At 42.8% G+C, this 21,053-nt stretch overlaps 1 protein-coding gene across 7 annotated transcripts in view; it reads left to right on the top strand.

The window, feature by feature from the left end:
- Window positions 1-20,154, top strand: part of pxk (PX domain containing serine/threonine kinase) — an 84,814-nt gene extending 64,660 nt beyond the window's left edge. For 2 of the 7 annotated variants that reach the window (XR_011934162.1, XM_072472385.1), the window contains 3 exons: window positions 4,706-4,762; window positions 14,557-14,586; window positions 19,416-19,532. Coding sequence is in view for 4 of the 7 variants with exons in the window: in XM_072472385.1 (XP_072328486.1) it covers window positions 4,706-4,762; window positions 14,557-14,573 (74 nt within the window). In the remaining 3 variants the exon portion in view is untranslated. Of the gene's footprint in view, window positions 1-4,705; window positions 4,763-14,556; window positions 14,642-19,415 lie in introns of all 7 variants that reach the window. The other 5 variants (XR_011934161.1, XR_011934160.1, XM_072472384.1 and 2 more) reach the window with 3 other exon arrangements.
- Window positions 20,155-21,053: the final 899 nt, after the last annotated feature.

The raw sequence follows: 21,053 nt of genomic DNA, 5'->3' as shown, positions 1-21,053 counted from the left end.
CTGTCGGGAGGGAAGTCGCGGACTCCCACCCCACCCGTCAAACACAGCACCGACTGGTGTCTCTGAGCAGTGTACGAGCGTCTTTGCAGCTTCATATTCAAAAATTCCAGACTCTGAGAAACTCTCGGCCCCAAGCATTTTGAATAAGGGATGCTCAATCCGTAGTACCAAGCTAGGTGGAAAGGTAAGCTGCAGGGAGGACACAGAGGCTGCAAAGAGATGGAGACAGGTGGGAGAGTGGGCAACAGGATGGTAGATGGAATATATACTATAGGTAAGTGTGAAGTTATTCACTTTGGTCTTAAGAATAGGAAAGCAGAATATTATTTACAAGGTGAGAAACTTAGAAGTGTCCATGTTCAAAGGGATTTGGATGTGTTTTACAAGGAACACAGTCATGGAATTTCTACAGTGTAGAAGCAGGCCATTCAACCCATTGAGTCTGCACCAACCCTCCATAGGAACACTCTACCCAGGTACACTCTCCTGCCCACCCAACCCCACCCTATCCCCATAACCTAAACTGCACATCCCCGAACACCAAGGGGTAAATTTAGCATGGCCAATCCACCTAACCTGCTCATCTTTGGACTGTGGGAGGAAACCAAAGCACCCGGAGGAAACCCACACAGACGCTGGGAGTAGGTGCAAACTCCACACAATCACCCAAGACCAGAATTAAACCGGGTCCCTGGTGCTGTGAGGCAGCAGTGTTAACCACTGTGCCGCCATGCGGCATGCAGTTGCAGCAAGCAAGTTGCAGGAAGGCAAATAGCATTTTGGTCTTTGCAAAAGGATTGGAATACAAGAACAAAGTGGTCTTTTTGCAGTTGTACAGGGCTTCGGTGAGACCGTATCTGGAGTAGTGTGTGCAATTTTGGTCTCCACATTTAAGAAAGGGTATGCCTGGATTGGAGTCAGTGATTTGTCACCAAATTAGTCCCTGGGGTGAGAGGTTTGTCCTATGATCAGAGGCTGAATAAATTGGGCTTATTTTCTTTGGTGTTTAGAAGAGTGACAGGTGATCTCATTGAAACATACAAAGTTCTGAAGGGACTTGATAGGTTGGACACAGAGATTGTTTACATTGGTCAGAGAACCTAAAACACGTGCACTGTCTCAGAATAAGTGGCAAAACATTTAGGACTGAGATGCGGATAAATTACTTCACTCAATGAGATATGAATCCTAGGAATTGTCTACGCCGGAGGGTTGTAGATGCTTCATGGAGGATTAGATTTAAGGCTGGGGTACACAGATTTCTGGTGACTCGGAATTAAGGGATCTGGGGAGCAGACGGAAAAATGAGTTGAGGCCCAAGATCAGCCATGATTGTATTGAATGGTGGAGCATGCTTGATGGGCCATGTGATCTACTCCTCTCCCAACATTTCTTATATTGTCTTTGATTTGCCTAGTAATAGCTGGAACACGAATTTAACAAGAGATAATAAGATGCAACCTGTCCAGCAACCAGTAGGAATCTGCCTAGCGACAGCGGTAGCCATATTCAAAAGGCAGTATGAGATGCGCCTCTCCCAGTAATGGGATTAAAAGGCATAGATAGAATCAGATGTGAATAGCTTATTCGTAGAAACCTTGATGATTGGGAGATCAATGAGGTTGTGTTAATGTCTAGAGTCAAGGAATTTGATCGGGACAGACAGCCAAATACACAGAAGGCAGAATCAAAGAGGAACAAAGGTATGCCTAGTAATATACTGAGGGACAGGATATATGCACATTTGGAGGAAATTGGACTAGTTAGTGACAGGCAGCATGGTTTTGTACAGGGAAGGTCATGTCTCACCAACTTGATTGAGTTTTTTGAAGAGGTGACAAAGAAAACTGATGAGGGAAAGGTTTTGGATGTAGTTTATATGGACTTTGGTAAGGCATTTGACAAGGTCCCACATGGCAGACTGGTACAAAAATTAAAATCACGTGGGATTTGGGGTGGGCTGACTAGATGGATGCAGAACTGGCTTGGCTATAGAAGACAGAGTAACGGTGGAAGACTGTTTTTCAGAATGGAGATCTGTAACTAGTGGTGTTCCACAGCAATCAGTGCTGGGACCTCTGTTGTTTGTAGTATATATAAATGATCTGGAGAAAAACTGGATGGTCTGATTAATAAGTTTGTGGATGATATGAAGATTGGCGGAGTTACTGATAGTGCCGACGATTGTCAGAGGATACAATAGGATATTGATAGATTGGGGACTTGGGCACAGAAATGGCAGGTGGAGTTTAATCTGGCAAATACGAGGTGATGCATTTTGGAGGATCAAATCTAGGTATGAATTATACTGTAAATGACAGAACCCTTGGGAACATTAACATGCAGAGGGATCTAGGCGTGCAGGTCATTGTGGGGTTTGCACATTCTCGCCGTGTCCGCCTTGGTCTCACCCCCACAACCCAAAGATGTGCAGGGTATGTGGATGGGCCATGCTAAACTGCCCTTTAATTGGAAAAAAAAGAATTTGGTACACTAAATTTTAATAAATTGTGACATGATGACTGGGCTGTTTATTCTCACTGGAGTTTCACTTGAATCCTCACACCATTCCAAAAGCAAAACTATACATCTCCATTGACAGAAGTGTTGGGGTACCCGCGGCGATATCAGCATAGTTCGTGCCAACGTTAATAGTTGTTACCATTCCTTTGTTAACCAACTTGCGTGAATAGTAGTAAAGTTTACTTCAGTAAAATTGAAGAAAGTATTTCAAATGCTTCATTAATTTAAAGAAGGACTTGCAATTCTATACTGCCTTTCATGACCTCCGGGTGTCTCGAGTGCTTTTCAACACTTTGGGAGGGCGCACGGTAGCACAGTGGGTAGCACTGTTGCTTCACAGTTTCAGGGTCCCAGGTTCGATTCCCGGCTTGGGTCGCTGTCTGTGTGGAGTCTGTACGTCCTCCCCTTGTCTGCGTGGGTTTCCTCCGGGTGCTCTGGTTTCCTCCCACAAGTCCCGAAAGACGTGCTGTTAGGTAATTTGGACATTCTGAATTCACCCTCTGTTTACCCGAACAGGTGCCAGAATGTGGCGACTAGGACTTTTCACCGTAACCTCACTGCAGTGTTAATGTAAGCCTACTTGTGACAATAAAGATTATCATTAAGAAGTGTAGTCGTTGTTGTGAATGTAGGAGCAGGCAATTTTCGCACACCAACCCCCCCCACCCAGCCCAAACAGAAATGTGATCATGATCAGATAAACCTATGTTAGTGATTTTAATTGAAGGATGGATAGTGTCCTGGACACCGTGGCACACACTCCTCTTCAAAATAGCTTTTTTTAAACCAATATTTTATTATGGCAGTTATGGTTTTATAACAACAAAATATACCAATAAAATGTAAACATAATTCAGTGCGTAACCCCCCCCCCCAACCAACAACCATACCTCGCCAACATAGATTATATACACAACTCCCAAGTCCCTCCATCTCCTCTCGCTGATCCCACCTAAACTAAACTAACTCCCTCTACCCCCCTCATTCACTAACTTTTTGTTATTGTATCTGCCAATAGTTTAGTTATCCCCGAAGAAGTCGATAAACGGCTGCCACCTCCGGATGAACCCTAACATTGATCCTCTCAGGGCGAACTTAATTTTCTCAAGCCTGAGAAACCCTGCCATGTCACTAACCTGTACCACCGATTTCAGGGGCTCCGAGTCCCTCCACGCTAATAAGATCCGTCTCCGAGCTACAAAGGAGGCAAAGGCCAAAATGTCAGCCTCTCTTCAAAATAGTTCTGAGGGATCTTTTATGTCCACCTGTGAGATAGACCGGGCCATGGTATAACATCTAATCTGAAAGATTACATCAAAGTCTGTCTGTTCAGCACTCCCTCAGTACTGCTCAGTCAGCATTTAATTTTGTGCTCAAATCCCAGAGTGGGATTTGATCTGACCATCTTCTGAGGTGAGAATGCTAGCAAGTGTGCCACAGCTGACAATTGAGGTATTGACATTTAAAGTATTCTTTGAGGGTTTTTAAAAACTTTTTTCTTCAGTACATCTTTAAAAATGATTTATTTTAAGAAGGAGCAAAAAAATAAAAACACTCCATCTTAAAAGTCCAAGAATGAGTTTTAGTTCTAATTTGAAGTCCATACTTTTACTTATGAAACCAAAACTTTGACTTCTAAATATTTTTCTGAAAGGCAAAGAGTCAAAAAAGCAATTAATGGTCATCTTTATTTTTGTAGATTAATTATTGTCCAGAAGTTAATATGTGCAGCACATGGTGGCGTAGGAAGGGTACATGATGCTGATCTAAAGAAGGTCATTTGATGACAATAGAGGCACCGACCATTGAATAAAGCTTTTGTTCTGCTTTTTGTTGGTAATGAATTAAACTTTTTTGTGGTCCATTTTTCATTGCCAATCAAAAAGATTTTTACAAACATCAGCCGATATGTAGTCAAGTATTTTACCTGTACAGAATTCAGCCTTGCACATGCTATGAACAAGATGCAATGAACTGCAAGGGGCACAACATATAAAATAGTACCTCCTCAGACAAAATTCACCATTATACTGAATTGTGGCATTGTGAAGTACGGGGAGAAATGTGGATTGTTCCTTCAGCATGTTGGAAATTTATTACAGATCAAAATATTCACTTTATCAAATTGCTTTGTAAACAAAACCGTTTTACTCACCCCTTTACAACATGATTTTCCCTTCAGGCTCTGGCGCTAGTTCTCCTTTAACATCACCATCTTCGCCTACTCCTCCATCAACTGGTAAGTAAATGTGTTTCTTAACATGAAAGTGACAAGTATAATCGTGTTGTTAATAGTTACTGTCTGCTACAACCATGCATTTAGCAAGATATGAACTTTTTAATTGAAAAGCGCAGCTCAATATCATCAGTTCAATATTATGACTCGAAAGACATTGAAATGTTGTTTCAATGTTTACAGTTATAAAATTATAGTAGAATTTCTCCACCTAGAGCATAAGCATGTTACATAAATGATTTTTCTTTTTGTTGTATAAATAATTGTGAATAATCAGTATGGTAATCTTTGCGAATGTTTAATATTGACATTACTAAGTTGAAAGGAAGTTGTTTTGGGATCATAATTGCCTTCAAGGGTAGCTCAGAAGCATCTGCCAAATTACCGTGCCAGCTTAGAGAATGCATCCAGTCTAAATAGTGAACTTATTGAAGCTCAATCTATTATGCAATGGTTGTCTCACTGGACACTAAGTAGAGTTTAAAGGCGAACCTGTGGAATTGGGAGCTGGGTTCTGGTACTCATTCATGCTCTCTTTCGCTCCCACTCTTTCTCATCTTTCTGCATATATGGTTTTATTCAGGATTAATCAGTATTGAATGGAAACTGATACAATGCAGATTTACCAGAATGAAACCAGGGTTTAAAGGATGAGAACAGGTTTGTTAGGTACCAGCACAGACACCAACTTTGTTCGGACACCAGACAAGAACTTCAAACAATTTTTTTAATTTGTGAAACTGTGAGGAAAGGATACTTCACCCGAGGAGTAATGATTCTGACCAATAGGTATCTTTTATGTTTAAACAAAATTAAATTTAAGCACCAACTTAACCACATTAACGGCAAATAAATAGGTTCACAATTAACAGTTAAACAGTTCTTAAATAAAAGGAAAAACTTGAACTTGTTAGCTACACCTGCCACAAATTCCAATTAAGCAACCCATATGCCTCTTATAAATAAAGTTAAGAAAACAGGTAACTTACTCATCTGTGTAGAGACTTTTGGAGAGAGATCCTTTCAAGAACAAATCCAACACACTTCTGCTCAACCTAGCAGCATTTGGTAAAACTGCTGTTCAACATAAAATCCTGTAACAGACTACAAAGCTACAGACAGATCTGGCTCCTCCCATTAATTACATCATCTATATCCCACTAAGTTCCATGGCCTGCTAGGACTAAATACAATCGCTCATAAATTATTTACCTCTCCAGGGAATCTCCAGCAATATATAATACAGAATGTAAAATATATATAACTATTTCTATATTCATCACTGGTTGCTTAAACTTTGTTTGTACGCCCTTTAGTTTAGAATGTTTGAGGAGTGACCTAATCAAAGTGTTGGAATGATAATGGTGTTCAGTTAAGAGAATCTACTTCCTCTGGTAAAGATTTTGGGACAAAAGGAGTGAATTTATGAGTGAAGTGATGAAGCATTTACTCACGCAAGGAGTGAAAATCTGGAACCCCTTCCTTTAAAGGCTGGGTAAATTGAATTTTTCAAGACTTGAGATTGATTTTTTTTGTTCAGTAAGTGTATTCCGGGAGATATGACAAAGATGGATAAATTAAGTTAAAGTACAGATCAGGCATGATCTAACTGAATGGTGCGACATTCTTGTGAGGCTTGTCAGGCGAGAGTCCCTTTAAGAAAAGTGTGTTTTATCAAATGGCTGCAGTGATGTCATTGTGTGGATGGAGCTGGAATGTGATTCTGCTTTTTACTTTTGTTTTTGAGCTGGAAGCTCTTTTTGGCTCCGCGTTTTAGTTTCGCTTGTAGTTGGAGAGCTGCATTCAAGCAAGAAGGCGTATATATCTCTCTGAAGAATGTCTCCAAATCATTTGATAATTTCAAAGTAATACCTGTTTATGTAGAGAATTCAACCCCCCCCCCCCCCCCCCCCGGCTTTGTTAAAAAGTGTTTTGGCTTATATGTTGTTAGGAAAGTTACTACGGGTTACTTATAGAGTACTGTATCTTTTTGGTGGGTTCCTAAGGGTTACTTATAGAGTACAGTATCTTTTTAGGGGGGGTTATCAGTGTTGGTAGTTGATAAGATGTTTACTGGGTGTTTATAAAATGTTAACTGGATTCATAGAATAAAAATTGTTTTTGTTTAAAAATACTTTAGTTCTCTGTTCCATCACACCTGTAAAGTGGGCCCTTGTGCTCCCCATAATCAAATTTTATTCAAAGTTGTGGATCAGGTGAACTCCATGATATACTTTGGTGTTCTCTAAACCCTGGCCCATAATATGCTGAATAGCCTACTTCTGTTCCTATATTAGGTGGGAAGGGGCAGTTTTTATCTGCAAAGGCCTAATTTCAGCACTACATTCTCATTGGTGGATATATCCTAAGTTCACCATTGAGTGAACAATTTTAAGGACACCACTTCTGCCAATCAAACACACCAACTTTGCAGAATTCCGCACTTTCAGCTTAGTTGAGTAAATCTGGGTAATTATTTTTCTGTTGACAGGTTTTTAACTAAACTGGAGCTGTTCAGACTGTGGAAGCAGTTTGAAAAATCATTGCTTCTTCATTGCTGTAGACATTCTGTTGAACCAGAACTACACATTTATGTCAGGAACATAATAAGCTGCTATACTTCCTATACTAATAGGGCAGCACGGTGGCGCAGTGGTTAGCACTGGTGCCTCATGGCGCCGAGGTCCCAGGTTCGATCCCAGCTCTGGGTCACTGTCCATGTGGAATTTGCACATTCTCCCCCTGTTTGCGTGGGTTTCGCCCCACAACCCAAAGATGTGCTGGGTAGCTGGATTGGCCATGCTAAATTGCCCCTTAATTGGGAAAAATAAATTGGATACTTGAAATTTAAAAAAAAACTTCCCATACTAATGGAAGACCAGCAACAACATTTTGCACTGCTTTTCCCGTCTCTAAAACTTTAGTACCTTGGACACAGAGGTGATGTTGCGTTAACAAGTAGTTACTGAATTAGCTGTTACAACATGTATTCTGTCATGATAAAAAACTTGATGGGAACCTGGGACTGGATTCTCCGATTCTGGGGCTACCTGGCGCCAGCCGCTTGCGGATCCGGTCTGCAAAATAGTCCCCCTTTGGCCAGCTGGCACCCCCCGAACCAACCCCCACAGTGCCCCCAGCCCTGAATAATGTCCCCCCCCCCGCCCACGGATCGGTCCTCCACTGACTGTGGCAGCGCTGGACAGAGTCCGCAGCCGCCACTCCCACGCCGTCGTGAACTCGGTTGGTCGGGGGCAGAGGATCGGGGGACGGGCCTCGGGCAACGTCCTGAGGCCGTCGATACGTGGCGCGGCGTACTCCTAGTCGGTTTGGAGGAGGCGGGAACTCAAGGTACTCCGACCGATCGCCGAATGCAATTTCTGCATCGGCGACCAGAGAATCCAGCCCCCTGATACAAATTCTCTAAGTCATCATGAGCTTACTGTAGTCACTAGAGGTCAATTTTGTTACAATTGCACCAAATCATGCTTACTGGTTAGGCATTACTGTTTACAAATATAAAACAATATCAGGACCTCTGAACTTTAAAATAAATTATGACTACTTAATTGCTAACAAGCCGTCTGCTATTGCAGTGGCAGTCAGAGAAGTAAATGTCATTGCTTGGGTTGGACTGACAAAGATAAGTATATGTTTAATGAAACTCAGAAACAGTTTTTCCAAGTTCACCTTTCTTTCAAGTCCTTTAACATGTTGCACCTCCTGTGTTCATTTTTCCCATATTGGGCGCAATCCTCCGGAAACATTTCTAAGTGTGGCAGCGAGCGGGAATTGCCGCAAGCTTCCCGGTACTTGGCCCAGCGAGGTCGGCAACTCAATTCAACATTAAATGGTCCTCTTAACGAGGCCTCACAGGCCTCTCGACGCAAATGAAGCCTCGGCAGCTGACGCTGGGACCGCACACGCCCACCCCCCGCTAACAAGGTCGAGCAGCACTGACGCTGACTTGGTCAGCCAACCCCAGCCATTTCGCACCAATGGCGTCCCTTCACGCCCCCTCCCCAAGGGAGCATTCAACCCCAACTCCCGATGTGACCCCCAACCCTCCCTCCAGCCCCTCCCCTTTCAAACCTCTCTCCCCAACACCACTGTGAACCACGCGTGTGGCTAACAATGCCCTCTCTGTGTCTCCTCCGGAAAAGCTGTCCCATAATTGTCAGAAGAGGGCTCAGTCTGGTGGAGGGGTGCCGGACTAACAAATCCTCACCTCTTTCAAGGACCAGGCCCTGGAGGTGACTGGGGTGGCCGAGGACAGATCTCCGATTCTTGGGCTATCTGGCGCCAGCCGCTTGCGGATCCGGTCTGCGAAATAGTCCCCCTTTGGCCAGCTGGCACGCCCCGAACCAACCCCCACAGTGCCCCCAGCCCTGAATAATGTCCCCCCACCCGCGGATCGGCCCTCCACTGACTGTGGCAGCGCTGGACAGAGTCCGCAGCCGCCACTCCGAGTTTGGGATGGGCCGGCGCTGTCGGCTGGAGAATCTGCGGGGGAATGGATATGTGGCCAGTGAGAGGGGTGGGTCAGTCAGTAAGGCAATAAGAACTCGTGTTCGATAGGTCTCCTGGGTGGTTTCTCACCTCAGCGGCGTCTGCCAGTCTCCGCTTGGGTGAGCGATCTGTCCTCGGCCACCCCAGTCACCTCCAGGGCCTGGTCCTTGAAAGAGGTGAGGATTTTTTAGTCCGGCACCCCTCCGCCAGACTGGGCCCTCTTCTGACAATTATGGGACAGCTTTTCCGGAGGAGACACAGAGAGGGCATTGTTAGCCACACGCGTGGTTCACAGTGGTGTTGGGGAGAGAGGTTTGAAAGGGGAGGGGCTGGAGGGAGGGTTGGGGGTCACATCGGGAGTTGGGGTTGAATGCTCCCTTGGGGAGGGGGGTGTGAAGGGACGCCAGTGATGTGAAATGGCTGGGGTTGGCTGACCGAGTCCGCTTAAGTGCTGCTTGACCCTGTTAGCGGGGGGCTGGCGTGTGCGGTCCCAGCGTCAGCTGCCGAGGCTTCATTTGCGGCGCGAGGCCTGTGAGGCCTCGTTAAGAGGACCATTTAATGTTGAATTGAGTTGCTGGCCCCCTCTGATAACGCTGCACCATCGGGAGAGTGAATGATTGTATCACACATTAAACACCTTTGTGCACAACCATTATTGTGCCTCTGCCACGTTCTTCCGCAATGCGAGCTGACCGCCGAACGTTTGGCCCTTCTCGCCAAGTATCCCCCCTCCCCGTGCCGCCGACCCACCCTCCGACAAGACCTCGGAGCTGTGTCCCATCCCCTGTGTGTTCGGATGTTGGCTGCTGCGTGTGTGGTGTTTCCTCCTGCAGTGTTCAACCACAGTGTCCAGGCAACAAGGTGTGATTGGGATTCTAGGCAATGACTCCCACATGTTACATGGCCCGCCCACCCACAGGAATCCACTTGGGATGTGTGAAGTGCTCACTTAACTACGATTGCCAATTCCCTATCAGCAATAGCCTTCAGCCGCACAGCCAGAGGCCTCGGCAGTCGACGGGGGTTATGGGTGGTCAGTGGGGCAGACGGGCAGCGACAAGGGTTGCCCCCAGAACAGGTAAACAATCCAAGGGTTGGCATGCTGGTGCCATGAGTGGTCGACCCCCAGTTGCCAACCAGGACCCTCCCCACCCCTGCGGAGGGTCCCCCACCTCCCACTGAGGCGGCAATCCCAGCACCCCTGGGCTCTTTGCCTGTGAGCAAAGATGGCTGCACACCTTCTCGGCTACCTACAAAAGCCCTTCTGTCAGGTTCACGTTTTTCAAAAGGTGTACTAATCTGTGCCAGCATGAGCACTTGGGGGGTCGCTGAATGACAGGAGGCTGTTGGATAAGGGGTGGCTCTTGTTAATTGTATGGAAATTGGTCTTAAGTGATGATTATTGGTTTCTCGCCTCGCTACGGCGAGATTCCGATTTTGCCTACGGGAGCGGACCGGTTGCATCGCAAACTGTTTGGTGCCTGGCGCGTTTCTCATTTTTGGCCCCTACTGCTATTCACTGGCCTCGTTTGGCTCGAGCGTGAGTGTAACGAGACCGGAAGATTCCACCCATTATGTTTGAATCTCTCCGATCAGGTTTCTGTCTCTTGCTATTACACTGAAATGGTCCTAATCAAATGACATACTGTTTGACTGTGATGCAGTCTAACATAAAATTAAACACCGGTTCTGCAATGGCTCTCCTCCGTTGTCATGCTTAGTTGGTCTGCCTTTGCTTGGTTTCATTGTTAGCGGCTGCTTATCTCACTTCCATGACTTTTACTTTTAACCTTCTCGGAACCTTGCACCGCTCTTTTTCTCATTGGCGTGCTACCCCGGCAACATCATCTGAAAACCTGGGTCAGCTTCCACGTACGTTCTGACAACACCCAGTTTTACCTTTCCACCACCCCTCTTGACCCCTCCGCTGCCTCTATGCTGCCAGATTGCTTGTTTAACATTCAATATTGGATGAGCTGTGACTTTCTCAAATTAAACATTGGGAACACTGGGCTATAGTCTTCAGCTCTTGGCGCAAATACAATATTTTTGCCACTGATTCCTCCCCAGCTAACTTTGAACCATGCTTTGCAATCTTTGCATCCTATTCAGCCTTGAATACCTCCGCCTTTTATTCCTCTATTCAAAATCCGCCTTTTTGACTAAGCTTTTGTCATCCCTGCTCCTCTGGTTTGGCATCAGAATTTGTGACTATGCCTGCTTGAAAAACCTTGGGATGTTGTTCTATAATAAAGGACGTTGCTATTGAGAATAGCCCAGGGTGAGTATGTCTCTTCTGTGTCTGTTTTATGACCAAGCTTGATTAGGGAACATGTTGTGTGCAGAGTATGGTGTGAATAGGTGCATTATCCCACCATTTCACAAAGCCTGTTACTGCACAAATCCACCACACATTGCCCCACTGAAAACACAGTTTGTGTTGGTGCTCAAATGATTAATTTTATTGGTCACTCTCCTATAATACTCGTGTTAAAGCATTGATATAGTCCTTAGGGTTTACTGTAATTTTCAAAGTCATGTTGGAATCACCATAATTGCAATTACTGCAGTTGCATTTTATGACCTTCATTGTTCATGGTAAACGATAAGATTTGGCTTCATGTAACCCTAATGGCATAATTCCTTCAGCAAACCAAATACTTCCGAAAATCTGACCGTAGCAAATTTTAAACAATGCATTTGCTTCCTTTTTCCCCTCTTCTAATTGCTTTTCCTTTCTAGTGGCTCTTTGATCACTTTGGCTTAGCAGGAATCTCGACAAGCAATATTAAAAATGAGAAAACTAAAGTGTTCTATAATTTAATAACCATGCAACTTATTGTTCTTGGGTTAGCAGACAGTTTAGTAATAGGATACGTCCCATCCCATTGTTCGTATCGTGTTTCTTCAATCTAATTATATTTTACGTTAGTTCTGTAATGTGTAAATGGACTACGAATAGAGAATTAGGAATTGATGGAAATTTATAATGGAGAAGGTTGTATTGGAAAAGCTAATGGGACTAAATGTTGCTAAGTCCCCAGGACCTGATGGCCTACATCCCAGAACATTGAAAGAGGTAGCTATGGAGATAGGGGATGCATTGGCGATCATCTTCCAAAATTCTACAGATTCTGAAATGGTATCTGCAGATTGGAAGTTGACAAATGTCACTGCACTACTTAAAAAGGGAGAGAGAAAAATCAGGGAACTACAGACCTGTTAGCCGTACATCAGTAGTAGGGAAAATGTTTGAATCTATTATAAAGGATGTGATAAATGGGCACTTGGATAATAATCTTTTTTTTTTAAATTTAGAGTGCCCAATTCATTTTTTCCAATTAAGGGGCAATTTAGCATGGCCAATCCACCTACCCTGCACATCTTTGGGTTGTGGGGGCGAAACCCACGCAAGCACGGGGAGAATGTGCAAACTCCACACAGACAGAGCTGGGATCGAACCTGGGACCTCAGCACGGTGAGGCAGCAGGACTAACCCACTGCGCCACTGTGCTGCCCGGATAATAATGTTCTGATTGGGCATAGTCAACAAGGATTATGAATGGGAAATCCTGTTTGACGGACCTGTAGGGGTATTTTGGGGGATGTTACTAACAGAATTGGGCTTTTGATAAGTCCCCCTCAGAAGCTTGGTTTGCAGAATTAAAGCACATCGGAAGGGAGGTAATATACTGGCATGGATTAAGGATTGGTTAACAGGCAGAAAACAAAGAATAGGAATAAAGAGGTCATTCTTGCTTTGGCAGATTGCGACTAATGGGATACCGTATGGATCAGTCCTCAGGCTGTTCACAAAATATATCAATGATTTGAATGTGGAGTCCAAATGTAATATTTCCAAGTTTGCAAAGGACACAAAGCTAGGTAGGAATGCGTGGTGTGAGGAAGATGGGAATCGGCTTCAAGAAGATTTGGACAGACCTAGTGAATGGGAAAGAACATGACAGTAGAATATAATGTGGAAAAATATGAGGTTATCAACTTTGGTAGGAGGAACAGATGCGCAGAGTATTTCTTCAATGATAAGAGATTAAAGTGTAGGTGTACCAAAAGATCTGGGTGTCCTCATCAAGTCAATGAAGGATAACATGCAGGTGCAGCAGACACTTGGGAAGACTAATGGTACTCTAGCCTTTATTGTAAGAGGATTTGAGTACAGGAGATAGTGAAGTCTTACTTCAATTGTATAGAACCTTGGTTAGACTGCACTTGACTACTGTATGCAGTTTTGGTCGTCTTATTGTCATAGAGTGGGTGCAACGAAGGTTCACCAGACTTGTTCCCGGATGGCAGGACTGTCCTACGAAGGGAGATTGGGGAAACTGGGCCTGTTTTCTCTAGAGTTTCGAAGAATGGGCGGCATGGTGGCACAGTGGTTAGATCTGCTGCCTCAGCGCCAGGGACCTGGGTTCAATTCTGGCGCTGAGTGATTGTGTGGAGTTTGCACGTTCTCCCCATGCCTGCGTGGGTTTCCCCTGGATGTTCCGGTTGCCAAAGATGTGCAGGTTTGGCAAGAAAAAGATTAAAGTGACCAGAAGGATTTTTGCAGGGGGGAGTGGAAGTTTTGTGAATTTAAAGTTCTACATGGAGCATCATAGCATAGAGATATCGGAGCCTATGGGCTGGGGGAAGAGCAGTTTTTTTAGTATGTTCTCCGCTGTTAATCTTGATGCGCTGGAGTTGAGATTATGGTAGTGTTGTGAGGAATTGTATATGACAGCCTATTGCATCATTATGATAACTTGTGTTTGTTTTTGTGTGTGTGGGGAAATGTTTTGTATGTCCTTTTTCTTCTGGTTTTCTTCATTTCTTTTCTAAAAGTGACATTACTTGCTGGGATAAAAACAAAATCGTGGTAATACTCGGCAGGTCTGGTAGTATGTGTGGAGAGAGAAATAGAGTTAATGTTTCAGGTAAAAAAAACTTTAATCAGAACAAAAGGTTATCGACCTAAAATGTTAACTCAACTTGCTGAGTGTTTCCAATATCCACTATTTTTATTTCAGAGTTCCACCATCCATAATGTCTTGCTTCAAATTATGTTGTCTGCCTTTAAGAACACTTAATGTTTTTAATGTTGTGGTAAAATGTGATAGGAAGAGACATCAGAACTGTATGACATTTCATTTAATAAGTAACTGTGTATCTTTTATCTTTAATGTGTCTATCAGTTGTCTGAAAGTCATGACTTTTATTTTGTACTTTGTCCAGAATGCCTTTTGGTAATGACTTATTGCTTCTTTCTTTCTATGCTGTCTTTGCTGTAGAGCACACACCATTTTGAGCCTGACTTTGGGGTAATGTAGACCACCCTAAAACTTAAGGTTGCAGAAAGAGGTCACAGTCATCAAGGTGAATCAGTTTGCTCTTAACAATTGCAATCACTTTTGGTGGGGGAAGGAAAAGAATGGGGTGTGTGGGGGTGATTCTTTTCTAAGCAGATAATTTATATAATTGGAATTCCTGGCTACGAGATTCTTTTTAATATCTGTTCTATTTTTCCAGTTGATTTTCTTGCCTTTACCCATTGTTTTGAAAGCAATAACCCATGCTCAGATACACTTGCAAGGGTTTCTCAACGTTCCTGAGGCACTTCCTGAGTAGCAGTTCTTAGTTTGAGTTTACACGGAGTACTAACAGTAACATGCAATAATGTAGCAGCTTTAACAGAGAAAATGTCCCAGGGTTCTTCAGATGTGTAAGTGAAAAAATGGGCGGTTGCTGATAAAGGATTGGAGTGGAGATGGGACTTAAGGAAGTGAGTGGGGTAGAGAAATGGATGGAGACTAGAAAGGGAATTCCATAATGTGATGCCCAGGTGTCTGAAACCATAGCCACCGTGCTGTGATGGAGGGTAGGAAACTGCATAGGAGGTAGGAATCAAAGGAACAGTGGATTGGAGAGGTTTGTAGGCTGGGGGGCAATAGTAAAGATAGGAGAGAGTGAGACCATGGAAAGATTTCAGCATAAGATTTAAACTTTGTGGGTTAGGAGCCAATATAAATCAGCAGGAACAGAGAAGAGCAAGCAGAACTTGGTGTGGAATCGGATGTAATTTTGGAGAGGGAGGCTGGCATGGTTAGTTCCAAGGACCGAGAGATTGAGGGTTTATGTTTGGAGGGGTTGGGTGATGACAATAGTTTTGAAAGGATGAACGACCATGTGAAAGAACTATTAACAATGGTAAGCTAGCATGGGACCAGGAAGGAATTTAGAATTTTCAGTTTATTGGGGGGGTGGGGGGTTAGAAGCTGGTCCCAAGCACAATATGGGCTTGGAGAAAGCATGAGCAAAGAGAACAAGAAAGATGGTGTTCAGCATTAGGTTGGCTGGATTGGAGAAGGTAGCAAGTAAATCTATGAGCTCCTTCATTTGGCAGAGGGGACAGGGAAGTGGGATTTTATAAAGCGGTTGGCACTGAAGTGGAACCCAGGGTTAACTTTACATTCCAGCATAATTTTTGAGTAGTGTGTGATTTTGACAGGGAATAATGTGGCTTGGTAAAGATTGATGCCCAACCAGTCTAAGGGTAGATGGTTGTGTGCCTTGAAATAAGATCAGGACCATACCAGGGGAACATCTGAGATGAGAAGTAAGGATTTTGCTTGGGATGTTGCAGAAGTGATTGAGCAAACCAAAAACTGCTGTAGTATTGTATTGAATAGAAGGCCAGAAGCAGTTGACGGTTAAATGAATTGGAGATGAATGTTTTTCAATAGGCAAATCACAAATAGTTTTGAAACCGGGTGGGAGACACGAGTAGAGATGGATATAAGGAAATGATCTGATATGGCCTTGTTAATCAAAATCACGGGAATTGACAGAATATAACTAATCTGAGCTTCAAGGTGGTAGCTGTGGCTATGGGTAGAAGTGGAGAGGGCAAGGAGAGCTGAGGTGAAGACAAGTCATCAAAGATTAGTCTATTTTGCAGAATTTAATGGAGGACAGGAAGAATATCTTGAAGAAATTTGGGAATGGGGCAGTAGACAACCAGGATTTTAATGGCACAATGAGAGGATGAAATAAGGTGAATGATCAAAAAAAGATGCCACATGGCAAGAGCTGAATTGCCACTGCAGCAATTTGGTTTGTTGGAGAATGGCAAAAAGGGAACTCTTGAATTAACCATGGGCACTCTATACAGGGGTGGGAAAACTGCAGAGAAGGAAGGCAGAGGAGTAATGAAAAATATGTTTGGGTGGCATTTGAGGGAGGAAGGAAAAAAAAGAGAAGGAATGAACTTGGTTCACAACCTGATTTCATTTTCAGCCAACATCCACTTGAGTACTTCCAGTAGTAGTGACTGAATGGTGGCAATTTCTGGCTGGCTATAGGATCATTGCAACATCCCACAATGGCTAATTCAGCACAGACCCTACTTCAAACTTGGGACTCTTGTCTACATGGCTGAGTGCTACAATACAGTATATTGATCCTCTGCAGGTTAGGTGGGATTGGCTATGCTAAATTGCCCCTTAGTGTCCAAAAGGTTAACTGGTGTTGCTGGATTATGGGGGTAGGGTGGAGGCGTGGGCTTAAGTAGGGTGCTCTTTCCAAGGGCCGGTGCAGACTCGATGGGCCAAATAGCCTCCTACTGCACTGTTAATTCTATGATAATAGGTAAGGATGAGACATGGTCTGGAAAGACCATCCTGTGACAGCATCCAACTGAGCAGCATTATATTTCCTGTTTTTCTGTATAGTCACTTCTGTTGTGTTTTTCCTTGAATGCTTCAAACATTGTTTGCACAATGGATCATATGTTATCTAAAGAACATTTACAATATTACTAATTGGATGTTTTATACCTGTGAATACAGCTTCTAAATCACTGATAGCATAATCAATTATTAGGACTTCTATGAGAATAGACTGGAGTGAATTCTGAAATGTATTTCTCTGGGAGAAACACTTGGATTGTTTCTCCGCTCTGACCCTGATCAGGAATTCTGTGATGCATTCTGCAAGAACCAGATTGAGCCCTTCTAATTTTGTTCATTTGAAATGTCTCTCCCATGTTGTTCAAGAACTCGTCCATACTGTAGTATTATTAACAGTCCTATCTTACAGTTGAGTTGATAAGAGAGGGCAAGGAGAGCGGAGGTGAAGACAAGTCATCAAAGATTAGTCTATTCTACAAGCTATAGCTGGGACTTTAATAATAATCTTTATTAGTGTTACAAGTAGGCTTACATTAACACTGCAATGAAGTTACTGTGAAAAGCCACACTATGGCACCTGTTCGGGTACCGAGGGAGAAATCATAATGTCGAAATTACCTAACAGCACGCCTTTCGGGCCGTGTGGGAGGAAACCCACGCAGACACAGGGAGAACGTGCAGTCTCCACACAGTGACCCAAGCTAGGAATCGAACCCGGGTCCTTGGCGCTGTAAAGCAATAGTGCTAACCACTGTGCTGCCATACTGCCCTTCTGGACCTGCACGGTTGGGGGAGGGAATGTGGCAGCCCAGCCAAAAGTCCACTGACATTCGGCATGACCAGATATCCTGGCAGCTGGCAGTGCTGGAAAATCCCACCCTCTGTGTTTAATTATGAGCTGTTTGCATCTTTGCCTTCATTATATTTTGCAAATGAGTGTTTCTAGTTGAACATTGTGCAAGCAGTAATACCACATATCAAAATACGTATAAATGTCTCAGTACTATTACTGCGGTTAGGATTTTTGGTATTCTGAAATTTATTTTAAATGCGGTGATTAAATTGTAAATCTAGTCAAATATCCCTATGACCTTAGTACTGAGTAGGGTGAAATTCATAAAGACTACAATTCTGTGAAACATTTTGTGAAATGTGTTGGTACAATAGTTTTTTTTTTAACACGATAAAATACTAGCATAAAGCATTCTCATCAGGTTTTCTCTTGCTTATTAAAATGTTGATACCTAATGGGGTGGGTAAATTCATATCCAATCTTAAAACTAAAATTATCCTCTTATGTGGGGATAGAGTTTCTTATTTACCTTGTTCAGGCTGTGACCACTAAATCTGTTTTCTTGTATAGGAATGGTGCATGAATGAACACGGTCATATGTTTTAATGTGAAACCTGTTTCAGGCTGTACCATAAACATTCTTTTATTGGTTACTATGATGGTTGTTAGGCACACAAACAGCCATTACTCATATAAAGAACACAGCCTTTGCTGACAAAGATTACACTTTTTCTTCATGTCTGCTTCTGGCTGTATCTGATGCTTCTGCATAGACAAATTGAAAAAGGCAGCTATGGGAAACCAAGAACTGCTTTTTGCTTTGTGAATTTTCATCATCATTCAAGTGAGATACCACCAATAGGGAATGGAACGTTTTCCCAATTTTGCAACCTGTGTATTCTGTGGTTCCATATTGCACTGTGCCAATAATTTATCCTAGGCAAAACCTCCGAAGCACAACCAATTGCACTATTTTCATTATTCCATTTCTTGCACTGGCCATATCCATGTCTTCTGACTGAAAATGGTAGTGCAAAAACAGGTGTTTTTGCTTTATACTGTAGACCCATATTTGAGTTCAATCTCCAAGGCAAAAAGTGTAATTGGAATCCTTGTTCAACTCCATTTGTCTGGCTAGTAAACCAAATCCCAGGTCCTCTACTGTAAACTAGAATACCAAACAAGTGCTGTCACTGAATGGTATGGAACTTTGTATGATTCCTTGTCAAATTGTTTTTATAACATGTTATTAAACTTAAAATATAGTTACTTAGTATGCATACTGATGGGTCAGGAGTGGGGGGCAGCAATCCATTTTAAGGCATTGGATTAAAGAGAGTGCAGAAATGCTTTCTGATCAGTTGAACATATTGGAGCCGAGAGTAGTTATTAAGAAAATGTGAATATTGAAGTTTGTGAATATTTTGTCAAATGTGATACAAAAATACAAAATGCTGGAAGAATGTCAGTATCTGCAACAAAAAAAAAAAAAATCAGCTAAAATTCATACAGTTCTGTTGAAGTGACACCCGGCATGTTAACTATTTTTCTTTATAGAGGCTGGCTCGTGTGTATTTTCAACATTGCATAAGTTGGGGGGGGTGGGGTGCAGGTGAGGAAAGAGAAAGAAATCTCTTCATTAAAGTTTTTTTTCCTTTCTTACTTGCAGGGGTTTCACCAGTTCCTCCACCAGCTGCACCCCCACCTCCAAAGTCAGAGATTGATGTTCCATCACAATCCATTGCTACTGCCAATGGGGCAGGTAGAGGAGCCTTACTCAGCTCAATTCAAAGCTTTAAAAAAGGACATTTGAAGCCTGCACTTGCAAATGACCGCAGCACCCCTACAATCAAATAATACAAAATGTTTACTGAACAGTTTTGAATACCAAACATGAAATACTGATGAGTAAAGGAAATTGTACGTCATCTATGTATTTTTTGTGGAGCTCTTGTACAGGACAATCATTCCTTTTTTTTTTTAAGCATTTGCTTTTCACAAATCTACCATGTGTTGCAGCCAATGTTATTGGTTTACTTATGGGCCTGCTGTGCCCCTCAAGGATATGGCTGATTCTAAAGTAGACTTATTTTCATTTAGCATTTGTCTGTAAACTTACCTGTGGAGCCAATGTTCTGCAATAATTTTATATTTGAGGCAGTACAAAAATGGCAAATGTCTGTTTGCAATAATGTATCTTAAAAGAACTAGATATAGTTTGACCATAATCCCCTAATAATCTTGAAATTCTGAAGAAAGTGCACTTTAAAGATACCATTGTGTTTTACCTTAAGAAACAGCGGTTTCTATGCAGAAAAAATTTCATGTAATATCTGTACAAATTTTCTTGTAAACAATGACTAGATATTGTTTTAATATTTTTATTAAAATAATTGTTCTGTTCACCATTTTGGGTATCTCTGAAAATGCAAACTCAAAATCTTGTGTATCTACTTTAATTCCATTAAGAATGCTGAACAATGCCCAGGAATCACTTATCCCTTAGACAATATTTACTTTTACTGTGAATACATGAGATTTACTTATTATTGTTGCACATTCATTTCAAGTTTCTATTCCTCCAGAGTGTCACAGTTCTTGATGCAGAGTAAAAGTTTTTTAAAATTCCAATTAAGGGGCAATTTAGCATAGCCAATCCACCTACCCTGCACAGGAGTAGGCTATCTGGCCCCTCAAGCCTGCTCCACCATTCAATGAGATCATGGCTGATCTTGTGGACTCAGCTCCACTTTCCGGCCCGAACATCATAACCCTTAATCTTAAAAACAATTAATGAAGGAGTCTCTACTTCACTGGGCAAGGAATTCCATAGATTCACAACCCTTTGGGTGAAGAAGTTCCTCCTAAACTCAGTCCTAAATCTACTTCCCCTAGTTCTGCTTTCACCCGCCAGTGGAAACAACCTGCCCGCATCTATCCTATCTATTCCCTTCATAATTTTATATGTTTCTATAAGATCCCCCCTCATCCTTCTAAATTCCAACGAGTACAGTCCCAGTCTACTAAACCTCTCATCTTTGGGTTGCAGACACTGAGAATGGGCAAACTCCACATGGATAGTGACCCGGTGCAGAATAAAAAATAACACTGTGGGTTTCACCACACCTGATACTAGTGAGGTACACTGGGACATCTTAGTAGCAATTCTCCAACCTCCTCCTAATTTAAGCCAAGCCTTTTAAAAGTTTCAAAGCCCTCTTTGGAATGTAATATATGCTGAGTATTTTGCTTAAAAACTTGCGTTTATGGTACTGAACTGCTACCGCTCATTTTTTTTTTTTAAATG

Source organism: Scyliorhinus torazame, chromosome 13 (genome assembly GCF_047496885.1).
Source record: "Scyliorhinus torazame isolate Kashiwa2021f chromosome 13, sScyTor2.1, whole genome shotgun sequence".
NCBI lineage: Eukaryota > Metazoa > Chordata > Chondrichthyes > Carcharhiniformes > Scyliorhinidae > Scyliorhinus > Scyliorhinus torazame.
Note: the sequence above shows the minus strand (reverse complement) of the source record. Positions and strands in the feature narration are given on the sequence as shown.